Genomic DNA, 13,970 nt, shown 5'->3' with positions numbered 1-13,970 from the left:
CAGCAGCAGGGACCAGTTTTCCACTCAGGGATTGTGCCATGGGAGCCATGCCCCCACGGCAGATGGGGCTCTGCATGCCCAGGGTTTTGTAGAATTGGTGCTTTGTGAACCATCTCTGCTTTGCTGCAGTGAGTGAGGAGCACGGCTGGGAATAAACCCTCCTTGCACAGACTTCTGGTGGTCACAGCTGCTCAGCGTAAACCTGAGGAAATATATGATTCGCTGCCAGACCACAGTGGAGCTTTTGGCCTTACTTTGCCCTGCCCTGGGGCCATGTGCAGTGAGCAGGGCAGCAGCACGTCAGAGCCACTAGCCCCAGGTGACCCATATCCATGGCTGTGATGAGACTCCAATGTCTGGGACTCATCCAACACCATGCCATTAATTTCTCTAAAGAAACACATCATCTGGCCTGGTGGGGGAGACTGACTTTATCTGTGGCTTCATGGCATAAATTTTAGTTGTGTTCAAGGTTGTGGTTGTTTTTGCTTTTTTAATCCCATTGTTTCCATTGTTGTGGATATACGTTACAGGCAGAGATGCTTTTGCAAATCCTAACTGTTCAAATGAAAGCTATGGCTGGAGTGGGAAGAGAGAGATTCCTTTTCTCTGTTGGGAGCTTGGACTGATGCCTCAGCTGTGCGGTTTTACTCAGAGTGCCTGTTCATGCTGAAATATGGCTTCATCATTGCCAGCACATCCCTGCTGTCTGAGATCTTGTTACTCCCACCCCTTCTTTCTGGACTATCCCTTTTGGGTTCAGCTATATGCTACCTAAATTCAGGACAGTAGCTGGCCATTGCATTATTCTGGGTTGGGATGGGATTGTTGATTTTGCCCCTTGGGATAGGAAATTACTTCATACCATTGAACCTGTAGTTTTTGGAGAAAATACAGTGCCGAAATTATCATACCCATGCTTGTGTGTTGGCTTTTTCTGAATGATTGCAAACATTGCCAGTGAGCATGCTGAAAACCTTAGTTACCCAGAGCCTGCTTGTTTTTACAGGAAGGGACTGTGACACATTTGCTGCTGGTCTCTGCCCTATGCCTGGCTTGCTGTGAAGGCAACAAGAGTGAGTCTCATTGTGTACTGTCCCTGCTGGGTCACAGACAGGTAGTATGGAAAGGGGAGGTGGAAGCCTCACCTGATCTGTGTTCAGGTTCCTCATACAGGGACTGCCGAAAACTGCTAAAGGGGGATGAGGGAGCAATGCTCAGGAGGGCACGAACTGGCATATAAGAGCTGTCAAAACAGGTAGAAACTTCGGACTCTCCATCCATCCAGCCACATATGGTATATAACCTATAGAGATAGGCACAGATGCTGTGATGTGCCACCACTCTCCATGCTAGCTGATGCTACCTTCTGAGCTCCAGTCCAGATTATGCCCATTCTGGGGAGGTCTACTATGCTCTTGATCACATCCTCGCAGGTGTGCCAAGGCAGCAGCTTTTTCCTGAGATTTGGTGGCATGGTGGCAGGGTCCCTGCTTTTGCTCTGAGTGAGGATCTCAGCCCTTGAGAGCAGTGGGGCAAATTCACTTTTGTGTCTCTCGTAGGGCAGATGTTACAGCATTGATCTTGTTTGTGTTGCCTTCACTGCAGGTGAGCTGGTGAGCCCTCACAGCTTGAGGGAAGGTTTTGCCCTGCGTCCCAAGAGGAACTCAGACACCTGCCTGCTGAACCCATGCCAACACCAGGGGGAGTGCCAGATGGTGGAGGACAGACCCATTTGCAGCTGCAAACCTGGCTTCACGGGGGCGTTGTGCCAAGGTAGGGTTGGGGGTGCTGGTGAGCTCAGTCTGCCCACAGGCACCAAAGAGAAGGGTGACGAGCAGGGTGTGCTGGTGTTACCACTGTGGACCCCAGGAGTACCTCCCAGCTCTTGGTTTGGGTGCATCCCCCCACCTCTGCCACCCTGTCCTGACTACAGTTTGATAAAAGACCCAGTCACAAGCCATTTCCTTCCTCCTCAACAGACTTAATTCCTGTAAGAAGGAAACCTTTGCTGTGGTGTAGCCCTATCAGGGCAGCAAGGCATACTGCAGAGCACAGCTGCCTTGCAGCCACACAGGCTCCAGCACAGCTACGGTGCAGGATTCTTTCAGACACTGGTCAAAATTGTGCCTTGTTCATCTGAAATTGAGGATCTCTGTTGCTGCCTGGTTACCTTGGCAGACTGCAGCAATTCTGTAGATGACTCACCTGAAGGGACCAGACCCATGACATCTGCCTGTGGTGTCTTGAGTTTGAGGGCTGTGTCCATTCAGAGTATCAGCAGCTGTAGACTTGTGCAGGTGTCAGGCAACTATCAGAAAACTACTCGTTAACTTCTGTGCATTTCCAAAGGTTTGTCTCTAGCTTTTGCCCAGTGTCTCTGAAGACCCCTACCAGCAGCCTCCCACAAAGCTGGGGTGAGGGTTTGCTGAGCTCAGTGGGACTGTGCCGTTCCATGGCTGACCTAGGGCTCCCTCAGGCCTCTTATTGCTATTGCAGATGGCTTTTTCCCCCAGATGTTGTACTAAAATTGGCCTGCGAGGAAGAACACATGAAGATGATGGTGAGGAAGGAGGTGTTTGAACTCTTGAAAATCCCCCTGGAACTTGTCCACTTGAAGAACCAGGCATGCAAGGTTTCAGAAAGGGAAGAAGAGGGCGAGCGTTTTTTTGCAGCCACTCTCACAGGTGAAAATCACACTGCCTGTGGATCAATAATTCAGGTGAGGATCCAGCACAGATTCTTTGCATAGTTTTGAAGCCATGAGAGGAACAGACATGCTGAGTGGGGACAGCAGGGGAAAGCCGTGGAGACTTTTCCTTTTGTATCTGGCACTGTAAAGTTCTCTTTCCCCTTGAAATGCTTCTCTGGGGGTGGGGGAGGCGCTATCAGAAAGCTCTTCTGCCTCCACCAAACCACTGCTGGCAGCACATCTTGTCATGTTCAGCAGAGCATGGAAGTCTCAGTGTATTCTTTAGGAGCTGATAACAGGCTTCCGCTTTCTGGCACGAACTTCTGAGCTCTGCAGTCCTGGCTGTAACCCCTTGGTACATCACTTAATTCTTTAGAAATGCTCTGTACTGGTGGGATCTGTCACTAGCCAGGAGATGGGTTTGACCCAGCCACTGTCCCCAGAGGCCATGGGCTGCTTTCTGCCTGGGAAGGGGGCCCACTGCACAGGGCTCTGCAGACTCTCCTGGAGAACCTGACAGGTTCTCATGGACCAGGGAGGGTGCTGAGGAACTGGTGATTCATCTCTGTCCTGCACAGGAGGGCTATCACCTCTGGTCTGTGTGCTGCCTCCTGCCTCCTCTGGTGGTGGCTGCCAGTAGCCCCTGGACATGGGATTTGAAGCCTGATGGCCTCAAGCAGCTACAGCTGAGTTGCTGAGCTCTGTGTATGGACTGAGGCATGGTCTGGACACCTTGTTTCTGTGTCATTCCAGCAAAACCGCTCCCATGTGTCATACGCGAACGTCATCGAGTCAGAGCGGGAAGTTCACGGGAATGTGATCTCCCGGAGTTTTCAGCTGGAGGTGCATTTCTCCTGCGTCTATGCCTATGAGCAGGTGGTGAAGGTGCCCTTTGCTCTCACCGCTGTCGACAAGTGAGTGGTTCCTTCTCACCTTGCTGCTGACAGTGTACTCAAGCTTGTGGGAAAATAGCTGCCTTTAATGAGATGGTCTGCAAAAGCTCTGCAGAGCCACCAGAGAGCGCTGAGAACAATATCACATCAGGGTGCCTCTCTCTCTGCCCAGAGAGGGCCCAAATATAGTTTTTCAAGATAATGTTTGGTCTTGGGACAGGGGCACGTAGAATCTACCTTTCTGCTATTCTCCAAAAAATAAAGTGGGCACTGGAACATGCTCACTGTGGAGGTGCAGGTTGGAACCTGTGGGTGGCCTTCTAGCCCTCACTGACCAGCGTGTCTGTGGGAACCCCCAGAGCTCTGCACACACTGTGGAGCTGCCCTTGCCCCTGTCTGCACATAGTGCAGGTGGACGAGCCCAACTCTCAGCAAGGATGTACTTGAGAGTGGGAAAATGCCCAGGGTCAGCAACCTGGAGGAACCTGTGCCAGCACTGCAGGCCTGACTGAGCTCCTGCCTTCTTGTTGTGCTCATGAGCTTTCCTCTCCTCTCAGGCTGGTGCAGTTCGTGGTCAAAGAAGGGCACTTCAATGTCAGCATGCGGCTGTACAAGACTCCCTCCTACCTCCAGCCCTATCACCCGCCAAACACAGCTGTCCCCATCACAGACACACTCTATGCCATGCTGAAGATAGAAGGACAGCATCAGCTCCGATACTTCCTCCTGAGTGTTGAGGACTGCTGGGCTACACCAAGTTCAGATCCCTACCAGGATGTGCGGCATGAGCTCATTGAACAGGGGTGAGCAGCGTTACCCTAGCACTCCCAGTCTCTGCGCCACAGGCACCATGAGCACAGTTGCCCGTCTTTGTGGGCTGCTGAGGACAAGTTGTTTGTGAGGGAGCTGTGAGCAGTGACACCATTAAATGCTTCCCAGGTCTGATGAGCTCTCAGACTGCTCTGAATTTAGCCCTCCCACACTCTCTTCTAACCCTCATCTAACTTCAGGATGTCCAGCATCACTCTTGGCTGGCTGGGGAGGTAAAGGGCAAGGAGGGATGCAGACAGCCTTTGATATGCAGAAAGGTGGCTGTGGCCAAGCTGAAGTTGGTAACATGGATACGTGGGATGTAGACCACAACCAGGCTCACTCCCACTTTGCCCAGTGGTGATGGCCCCACAGAGCCAGGTATGAAACAGCTCCTTCACTGGTGGGAGCTCCAGCCTGGGCTGGGCATGATACACAGTGCTAAGGGAACGCATCCCCATGGGTACCCAGACACAAACGATGCTGTCCAGTTCTGCCTGGGGGCTGCACCTGGTCCCCATGTCCCTGCTGGTGTCCCAGGCCAGGATGTACTCCCTTCTTTTCTGCCTGCTGACTCATCCATCATGTCCCCATGTCCCAGGTGTCCCCACGACGAGACCGTGACGTACCTGAATGCCATAGGAGAGAGCACTACCGCCAAGTTCAGCTTCCAGATGTTTCAGTTTGTGGGGTACTCCGAGGTGTTCCTGCACTGCCGTGTCCGGCTGTGTCTCCCTGACAGTCCTGAGCCCTGTGCCAAGGTGAGCTTTCTCAGCCATGCAGGGCCCGCTGCTTGTGGAAAGGGTTCTTTCAGAACCACCTCCTTTCCCATGCTCTAGGGGCTTGACGGGGCAGAGTATCAGGACAGCTCTTCCTCTTTGCCCTGTGAGTTGCACTGCTCTCCTGCCCTCTGGTCCTACCTCCTTTCTCTTGGCTGTGTTGGCAGCAATGCCCCAGACACTGGAGGAGCAAGCGGGCACTGGCGGATGACTACAATAAGATTGTCTCCTACGGGCCCATCCACCTGCTGGCTGCTCCTTCCTTGGAAGCAGAGAGCCATCACTCCAGGGCTGACCACCAGGATGTGCAGGGTACGTATGATGCTCCTGGGAGGACAGGAGCAGTTCTCAAACCCTTGCCACTGTCTGGGTAATGTCACATTATTACAAAGAGCTTCTAAAGTCACTGCCCTGCATAGGACTGTGGAGCTTTTCAAGTATCACATCCACACATGGCGTGCTCCAGAAGTCACACCAGCACAGGGGTTAGCTCTGTGTAAGGGGTTCCCACAGAAGGCACAGGTCAAGCTGAGCAGAGAAGTGGGGCTGGAAGGATCTAAGAGCCAGAAGGCTGTGGGTATAGCACCCAAGGTGAGGAAGGCTGGGTTTTCACGGTGGTGGACTCTGAATCAACCCAGCAAGTCAGGATCTTTCCAAGCACCAGGGTCAATCTAGGAGATCTAAGCAGCAGTCCAGGAACAGGGCTGGGGAGAAACCTGCTGACAGTATGGCTTGGAGCAAGCATGAAGTCCAGGCATGATTTTAAATGGAAACCCTGGGCAGCAGGTGGGTGGAGGCCCAAGGTGAGGCTGGTGGGGGTGACCAAGTCCTGTTAGTGCCCTCAGGGATCCCCAGTATCCCAGCTCTGGTGGTTCTTGCCCTTCACAGGCAATAGCCTCCTCTTCTGCTTGCCTCCTGCCCCCAAACACATCCCACTGGCCTGTAGAAACCATGCCAGGAGCCATGGCCAGCTGAGGAGAGCCAGACCTGTAACCAACCTTTCCTCTCTTTGGCAGAACCCAACCTGTGGCTCCCTGGAGGCCTCATCCTGCTGTGTGTGCTTGGTGTGTTCGCCGTGGCTGCTGCAACTGTCAGCATGAGGAGGCGGACACTGTAGAAAATGGCTGTTTCCAAATAAACATAGCAGTAGCAGAGAGACTCTTGTCTGCATCTTTACAGGGGTTCTGGTGAAGGAGATTCAAATGGTGCTCAAAGGATAAGCCACATCAGAACATTTCTATTCTCTGTCATATCCCTTGGACCTTCTCATCCCCTCCTGGCCCACAATGAAACAAGCATGCAGGAAAGCTGAGATACAGGGGCTGCTCCAGGGGGATGAGATGAGGTGCCTCATGGAGTCTGGCTCCTGGGAGGTAGGGCATGCTGTTGGGCTCTTCAGAATCCAGCAACCCAGCAAGCCCTGCCTGCAGGCTTAGCCTAGAGAGCAAATAGAGCCACAAGATTTTTTTTTCACAGACTTTCTTACTCTGGGTTGGCTTTGGAAGGGGCAGGCATCACTGCACAGAGCAGGGGAACGTGGTGTTTCTAAAATGGCCCCATCTATAGAGAACAAATTACCGGAAACCTTCAGTGGAGAGGAAGAAGGTTTCTGCTTTTCTCCTCCCCAGAATGAGTCACACAGGCATGTACGGAGAGGGAGCTCTTTGCCCACCAGAACTGGACTTTGTGCAGTTCTTGGTGTCACAGCATGCATGTGTATGTGCATATACAGATCTCTCTTCCTTCTAAATGACAGCAAATTGCTAGAAAGATTTTAGGTCACTTATACATCCCTAAAATGAATAAAATAATAAACATTGCTGACTTGTAAACATCAAAGACTAAATCCGTAGTGCTTAGACAGCTAGCAAAGTTTTAATGCTAAAACAGACGTGGATTGGACAAGACAGCTGTTTTCTCTGAGATGATGGGTGTTGACTTGCACACACAGATGTAATACAGCATGGAGGGGACAGCGCAGCTTGGGGAGCAGCCACAGCTGGCTGAGGGTATGGGGGATGCAGCACCCTTGTGCCCAGTGGGCCGAAGTGTGGTGTCCTCATGGAAATCGCTACTAGCTGCAGTGTTCTGCAGGAGACAAGCGCAACAGATCCACTGACTGAAGAATTCTCCCAGGTTCATTTGGAGAGGCCGTATTGTAAAGATGCTTGGTGGATTAACCTCTTTTGCTAATTCTCAGACCTGACCCTCACGGGGTCTGCAGAGTCTGGGTACAGCAGGAAAACCCACCCCTGGGCAGGTCCAGTGCCCCAGTCCATCTTCTGCTGGGATTTATGGGCAAAGATCAACATGGCCCCATCCAGGATGAAGGTAGCCAGCTCATGGGCCACAGCAAGAGTCCCTGGGGAACAAGATCAGAGCACTTCTGAGGCCACAAAGCCTGCAGGGACTTTGGCAGAAGGGTGGTGTTGGGATTCCTTGCACCAAGGTGCTGTGTGCTGCCCAAGGCAGGCCCCCAGGAGCAAAAGGACAAAGCAAAAAGTCCTGCTGGGGTAGATCAAACCCAATGAAGGATAAACTGAGGTATTGGTGAGGGCCAGGACCACACTGGTCAGCTGGGGTGCTTGTCCTCCACAGGGAGCTGTGTCCTGCAGGCTGGAAGCTTGTGGGCAGCAAGTGTGCTCACCGGGAGGAAGTCCAGCCAGCAGCTATCCCTGCGACACAGCCATGGTTCTGTCGTTCTTCGTGATGTGGGAGAGGGAGTTTGTGGTCTCCTTCATCTTTGGGTAGTAGAGGACAACCAGCCAGATGAAGATGAAGAGGCCTGCAGGGGAAGGAAGAAGGACATTCAGCATTGGCAGAGAAAGGGGCTCCTCTGGGTGCTTCTCCAACCTATGCACAGCACAGCACTGGTGGCTGGGACCCATTGGTGGGGTCACTCTGCTTCCTGATAAAGGGGAGCCAGGCAGTGCCAGTGCCTTGGGACCCCAGTCAACCACTGCCAAGCTGGCTCTTGCCTCCCATGTCTTCCCAGCCCAGCCCTGGGAGCCAGCACGCTAGAGCTTCAAGCTGTCTCTGACCTTGGAGGGAGTTCAGGATGGCAGAGAGGTAGAGCATAAGCACTGAGGAGCTGCCATAGCTGAGGAATGTCAGCGCCCAGGTGACTCCCAGCAGGCAGAAAAGCCCCACAACTGCCAGGGCCACCCTCCAGGCTTTGCAGTGCCCCTGCACCATTCCAGTGCTCCACAGGTGGCAGTTCTTCCAGGCTACCACCCCGAAGATGACTGTGTTGAAGAGGAAGACAAGGCCGAAATAGCCACAGTTCGTGATGTAGTGGACAAGGACGTGTTTGGAATTGATCCAGCACCTGAAATGAGACAACTGCAATGTCTCCAGGAGACCTGCTACCCCCACCTCCATGGCAGCACCCACAAGAGCTCCCCATGGTCTCCTCCAGAGGACTTGTTTGGAGATGCCCTCATTGCTAGTGAGATTTTTTCCAAGGCCAGGATGAAGCATGGGGGACAGCAGGGCAGAGGGAGAGGAAGCCCAGGGAAACTCCAGGTGGACCTGGGACATCCTTTGTGTCCTGGAGGCCTGTGGGCATGACTAAGGAGGCTTGGCGAGACTGCCCAGCTGCTCCTGCCCACCCTAAGGTTCCATCTGTGGCTGTGCATTCCCAGTACTGGGTGCCTGTGGCCAGAGTGCTGTTGCACGACGGTTACCACAGCTCAGTTTTAATCAAGATTAGGAAAGAGGAAGCATTGTGCAAAGCTGAACAGGGTGGACACAAAAACCACACAGCTGCACTCCCAGCAGGACAAGATCACTGTTCCCTATGCTGAAGGGCCACCCAACCCCTGTGGGCAGTGGTGTGAGGCCATGCCACGCACAGGTGGACTACAGTGTGGTGGTCCATCGTCCAAATGTTGTATTCTCCATAGCTGCCAATGGCTCCTGCCACAGACACCACCAGAGCAGGGAAGCCTGAAGAACAAAGGAGACCATTGTGGGGTAGGCTGGGGAGGCAAGGGGGTCACTTACAGTGCCTGGGCTGGGGAGAGCAGGGGTGGGAAGGAAGACCCCAGCAGATCATGGGGTCATCAGGAGATGGTGTCTGTAGGAGCTGCCCCGAATTCCCGTGGGCAACGCCACTCACTGTGCTGAGCCTGGATGGGGGCTTACTCTCTCTGTCACTGCAGAGCCCTGTCCTTGCTGGCTGTAACCCACTCACCCCCTTGCCCTCTGGGGTGGCCCAACAACCAGTGCTCACCCCATCCGACAAGGCACAGCTTTGCCAGATAGTGGTGTATGTAGGTGCCAAGGACCTTGACGAAGAGAAGGTAGAGATGACAGCCTTCCAGCGCAGTCCAGGTGAAGCAGCAGAGCAGGCAGTAGTGAGTGAGCCCCCCCAGGGCACTGCACAGCCCCGGCACGGCCCTACTGGAGACCCCACTGTTGAGCAGGAAAGCCAGGTTGAGCAGCAGCAGGCTGCTGACCAGGTTCATGTGAAGCCCCAGGTTGGTGTGGAGGCTCTCCTCAGACCTGAATTGCTGGTAGTTGCACCTGGCAGGGAGCAGAAAAGACCGGGGACACAGCTGAGGGGGCAGAGGGGGCCCACACACCATGGGGAGGGTCACAGCAGGCACTGCCAGTGTCAGGGGAGAGGAGCATCCCCTGGCCCTGGCCCCAACCTGGGGGTCACCCCTTACCCCAGAGGGTTCATGGAGATACACCAGGCCTGGGACTGCCCGTGTCCCTCCCACCCCCAAACCCAGCCAGGGTCCATGGAGCCACTGGCACACCCTACCTTAAGAAAATATAGAAGGCAATGGTGAAGATGGAGAAAGCCACAACCACCCCACAGCTGGTATTTGCCACAGCCACCACCGTCTGTGCCATGAACCTACTCAGAGCCGGGTTCTGCCAAACACGTGCACCCTGGGTCAGATGGGCCCAAACCAACCTAGAAAACCTAGCTACAGCTGCGAGAACCACAGAGCTGCATGGGGTCCTGCAGCACAGGAGGAGAACTCCCGGTGAGGTGCTGCAGGACCTCACAAGCCCAGAGCCCTCAGGTATTTCTCCAGGGAGAGTGGAGGTGGGAGTGGGTCTGAGGAGATGCAACCTCTCTCGAGGTATGGGCACAGGAAGAGGGAAGGGCCCCTGAGTCTCAGTGCTCCCAGAGTCAGGCCACGTCCACCCTTTACATCCCCTACTGATATGCTCCTGCCTTCTAGGGCATGAAGCTGGGGCTGAGGTTCTTTTTAAGAAAGGCCTGGGCTTGCCTGGGAGCAGAAATGGCTATCTCTGTGCAGCTAGTGGTGACACTTGAGGGACCAAGTAGGTGAGGGATGGGCTGGCAGCATAGCCAGGGTAAAAGCAGGAGCTGTAGGGAATGGGGTTGTCACCAGGAGGAGGGCGAAGAAGGTGAGATGGTTGCAGGAACAGTCTGTCTTCTTGTCCCCAGTCACTGTGACACATCCTGTGGTGTTCCAGCCCCCTGCCTGCCCTGCAACCAGCACAGGGTGACAGCAGTGAGCACCAGGCAAAGCATCCTCCAGCCAAGCTCTCCATCCCACCCCACAGAGACCCTCAAGCACAGGTGGGGGAGCTGCAATGCTTCTTGGTGGGAAGGAGGTGGGAGGACGGAGGCTGAGTGTGGCACACAGCGTGCCATGGATTGTCTGATAGCGCTGTGGCACCCCTGCCCAGCAGGAGCAGAGTGCCACGGCCATGTCCCAGAGACAGAGCATTCCCAGCACAAAGCCCTCAGCATCCCCAGCTGACTCTACACGGCAGTGGGGACCCTGGCACAGTAGTGGACCCTTCACGCCCTGGCCAGAGGCATTTGGCAGCTCTGCAGGAGTACCCAGTGCCACCTCCCGCCAACTTTCTCCCACCCCGCTTGCTCCTGACCCCAGCAAGACCAATACCTTGGTTGGGATCCCAGAAGACACACAGCGGGATGACATTCTGCAAAGGGGAGAGTGGTGGGAGCCTGTGCCTCAGTGGACAGACAGGGAGAGGGAGGGCACATCCAGCTTACAGGGGGCAGCTGCCGGTGGGCGAAAGTGAGACGCACAGGGTCCTGCAGCCCAGAGATGTCCATATCCTCCACCACGATGCCCACCACAGTGTCATCCAAGACCTGCCCCATCTGGTTGTCCTCCTGTTTGGGGCAGCGCTGGCTGAGCTGAGCTGGCAGCACGGTTCCTCACAGCCTCCTGGTGCTGCCAGCAGCATGTGCTGGTGGCTGGCACAGGGCTGGAAATGATAGAGAGCTCATACCTCGAACATGCCGAGCTGCTGGATGTCGAGGACTGTCACCACCACGCTTGCTGCCTGGCTGCCCAGGGACTGGAATATCTCCCGAGGGAGACGGATTTTGCCTGCTGTCCCCTCCTCCATCGAGCTGATTGTCATGGGGCCCTGCAGCAAGGAGCAGTGGTCTGGGGGTCTCTTGCAGGCAGCGTCCCACTCGGCCACATCACCGCTCTCAGGACCCACCAGCCTTGCTCCAGGCACAAATTCAGCCCTGCTCAGGTGGGTTTTACTGAGCAAAACTGCCAGGAGCCCGAGGGCAAACCCTTCTCACCAGTGCTCAACAGCCAAGGGGCAGACCCGAGGGCAGACCTCAGGGGGAGTCCCAGCCTGCTGTCACCCTGTGGGACACGGTCCCCTGGCATGTTTAAGCCATGCAAGCACCTTGGGACAGGCAGGAGCCACGCAATCTGACATTTTCCTCTGGGCCAGCTCCCTGGGGAATGATGGCCAAAGAGGCAAGGCTCTTCCACAGCGCACCCAGCTAGCCCAGGGCCTGCTCAGCACGGGATGCTGGAGCTGCTGCAGGTCCAGGAAGCAACTGCAAGCGTGGGGTGGAAGAAACGCGCCAAGGCCCATCCCACAGCGTGGGACCCCAGATGGCAGCAGTCACCCCTCACCTGATCTGGGGAGAAGGAGAAGAGGAGGTCGTGGGCCAGGTCTCTGCTGACGTTCAGGTGTAGTGCCCGCAGCCCGTCCGTGCCGTTCAGTGTTGGCCCTGCCCTCTGCACCAACCTGGGGGGCAGGCAGGGCCATGAGGCACCAGGGCACAGCAGGGCACTGCCCCGAGCAGCTCCAGGGCCCCGCGGTGCCACTACCTGAGCCACTACCTGAGCCAGCGTGTCTGCAGGCAGCGGCAGGCAGGGTGCATGGAGCGGAGCAGCTTCTTGCAGCGGCGGGGCAGGTCCAGGGGCAGGCCGGGGGCCTCTTTCCTCTCCTCTGGCTCCACCGTGATGTTGCAGCATACTTCGATCCCGTCCCCCCGCTGCAGTGCTGCAGGAGGGGGTGGTGAGGCCCCAGCAGCAGCAGCATGGGGGCCATCAGGGCTAGGTGGGCTGGGGTCTCACCGGCACAGCTATCCTGGCCTTGCGCGGTGTCTGGGGAGCAAAACCTAGCGTCAGCCCCCCACCCTGCATGGAGATGGGTGCCAGTCTGAAACGAGCACACTCAGAGGCTCCCTGGCTGCCCTCTCTTGTGTTATTAAAGGCATGCCAGGCTTCAAAATGTGACGACAAATGTGGGAGCTGGTAGCTGCAAAGGCAACGCATCTGCCTTGATGTACCAGTACAGCCACCCCACCTGGGAGCCTCACAGGAGGGATCCCAGGCTGCGGGCACCATTCTAGATACCAGGACTCATCCAGACCAGCACAGCACCCCACCCAGAAGCCCTGTCTGTGGCACAGGGCTCAGCCCTGTTGCTATAAGGCAGAGAGGAGGCTGTAGGGGAAAACCCCTCACCCTCCTCTTTCTCACATTTTTTTCTCCCAGCTCTTCACATTCCAGGACTAACTCTGTCTTGGACTACCCACACTTCATTCATTGCGTCTGGGGTGAAACACCACCGTGGTCTCTGGGTCACGGCCTTCCCACAGGACACGTACAGAGGTGGTGACCTTGTCCCCTCCTCCCCCTCGCCCACTACTCACCAGAAAGCAGCAGGAGCAGTAGAACTGTGTCCAGGTGCACGTGCTTCATGCTGCTTTGCAGGTATCCCAGCCACCCCAGGGCTGCTCTGCTCCTGTCCCAAGGCACTGCCCTTCTGCAGGCTCCCCCAGGGCTTGCAGCTTCTCCTGAGGCAACAGCCACGTACTCATTTCCTTTCTGCAATCCCCTTGCCCCTTTCTGTGGGTTGGCCAGTAACTTCCCACCTCAAGCTCACTGAAATAGTGCTGACGGTTACAGCTGCTTCGCCTCCCCAGTGGACTCCGGGTTCTATTTTTCTTTCCCTTCTCACCCTATCCTGCCCAGACCCGTTGTGCTGATGACCCCTCAGCCCAGAATGGTGAGTGATGTGTTGGGGCATCCCCGCTGCCAGCCAAGCCTAGGGTTCCCATGCCACCCGTGGGCACGATGCTCACATGCCCAAGCCCAGGTGCACCCGAGTTTGCAGGTAGGAACAAGAGTGACACAAGGGACATAAGCAAAACTCCAGGTCCATATTCACATGGCCCTCCTACTGCTTAGCCAATGCTCACTGCAGTGCCTTGGTACCGTTGCTCAGCTGGCCATGGTGGTTCCTCTCCCCAGCACTGCTCTATGCAAAGAGGAGCTTGGGCACATCACTGAACATTGACGTGAGCTGCCAGGGCTGCACAGGGAAGGGAAACCTGCCCACAGCCCAGCAGAGAAACACCTTCCTTTGTGCTGCATGGTGACAGTCACCAGACTGCAAACGCTTCCCAAGCCCTGAGGCCCGCTGCTGTCACCCTAAAGCCAACAGCACCAAGCTGCTGGTGCTCTGTTGGGAACAGTTATTGGTCTCTGCTCAGCAGGATGGTGTGGGCCATAC

General features: G+C 55.5%; 2 protein-coding genes across 2 annotated transcripts; one reads left to right on the top strand and one right to left on the bottom strand.

Annotated features, from left to right (window-relative positions):
- Positions 1-47: 47 nt before the first annotated feature.
- LOC311214313 (uromodulin-like) lies at positions 48-6,291 on the top strand (the record flags this gene model as incomplete). The annotated part of the gene is made up of 9 exons (XM_084294824.1): positions 48-83; positions 1,010-1,076; positions 1,609-1,776; positions 2,517-2,722; positions 3,446-3,606; positions 4,143-4,388; positions 4,997-5,156; positions 5,342-5,486; positions 6,191-6,291. 9 exons carry the CDS (start codon positions 48-50, stop codon positions 6,289-6,291), a joined length of 1,290 nt encoding a protein of 429 aa, XP_084150950.1.
- A 1,295-nt stretch (positions 6,292-7,586) lies between these two features.
- ADGRG3 (adhesion G protein-coupled receptor G3) lies at positions 7,587-13,171 on the bottom strand. The gene is made up of 12 exons (XM_084294586.1): positions 13,108-13,171; positions 12,290-12,452; positions 12,080-12,194; positions 11,427-11,567; positions 11,185-11,307; positions 11,072-11,111; positions 10,547-10,647; positions 9,946-10,058; positions 9,409-9,701; positions 9,029-9,122; positions 8,216-8,502; positions 7,587-7,959 (listed from the first exon to the last, which is right to left on the bottom strand). Exons 1-12 carry the CDS (start codon positions 13,154-13,156, stop codon positions 7,844-7,846), a joined length of 1,635 nt encoding a protein of 544 aa, XP_084150712.1. The 5' UTR covers positions 13,157-13,171; the 3' UTR covers positions 7,587-7,843.
- Between the last annotated feature and the right edge of the window lie 799 nt (positions 13,172-13,970).

Source organism: Netta rufina (assembly GCF_964035555.1).
Source record: "Netta rufina genome assembly, chromosome: 13".
NCBI classification, from domain to species: domain Eukaryota; kingdom Metazoa; phylum Chordata; class Aves; order Anseriformes; family Anatidae; genus Netta; species Netta rufina.
This window is presented reverse-complemented; position numbering and strand designations above follow the sequence as displayed.

Coding starts and splice junctions, on each gene's coding strand:
- ADGRG3 (XM_084294586.1), bottom strand. CDS start 13,156: ATGAAGCACGTGCACCTGGACACAGTTCTACTGCTCCTGCTGCTTTCT. Junction 11,568..12,079: donor TCTCCTTCTCCCCAGATCAG/GTGAGGGGTGAC, acceptor TCCTTGCTGCAG/GGCCCCATGACAATCAGCTC. Junction 9,702..9,945: donor GCCTTCTATATTTTCTTAAG/GTAGGGTGTGCC, acceptor GCTCCCTGCCAG/GTGCAACTACCAGCAATTCA.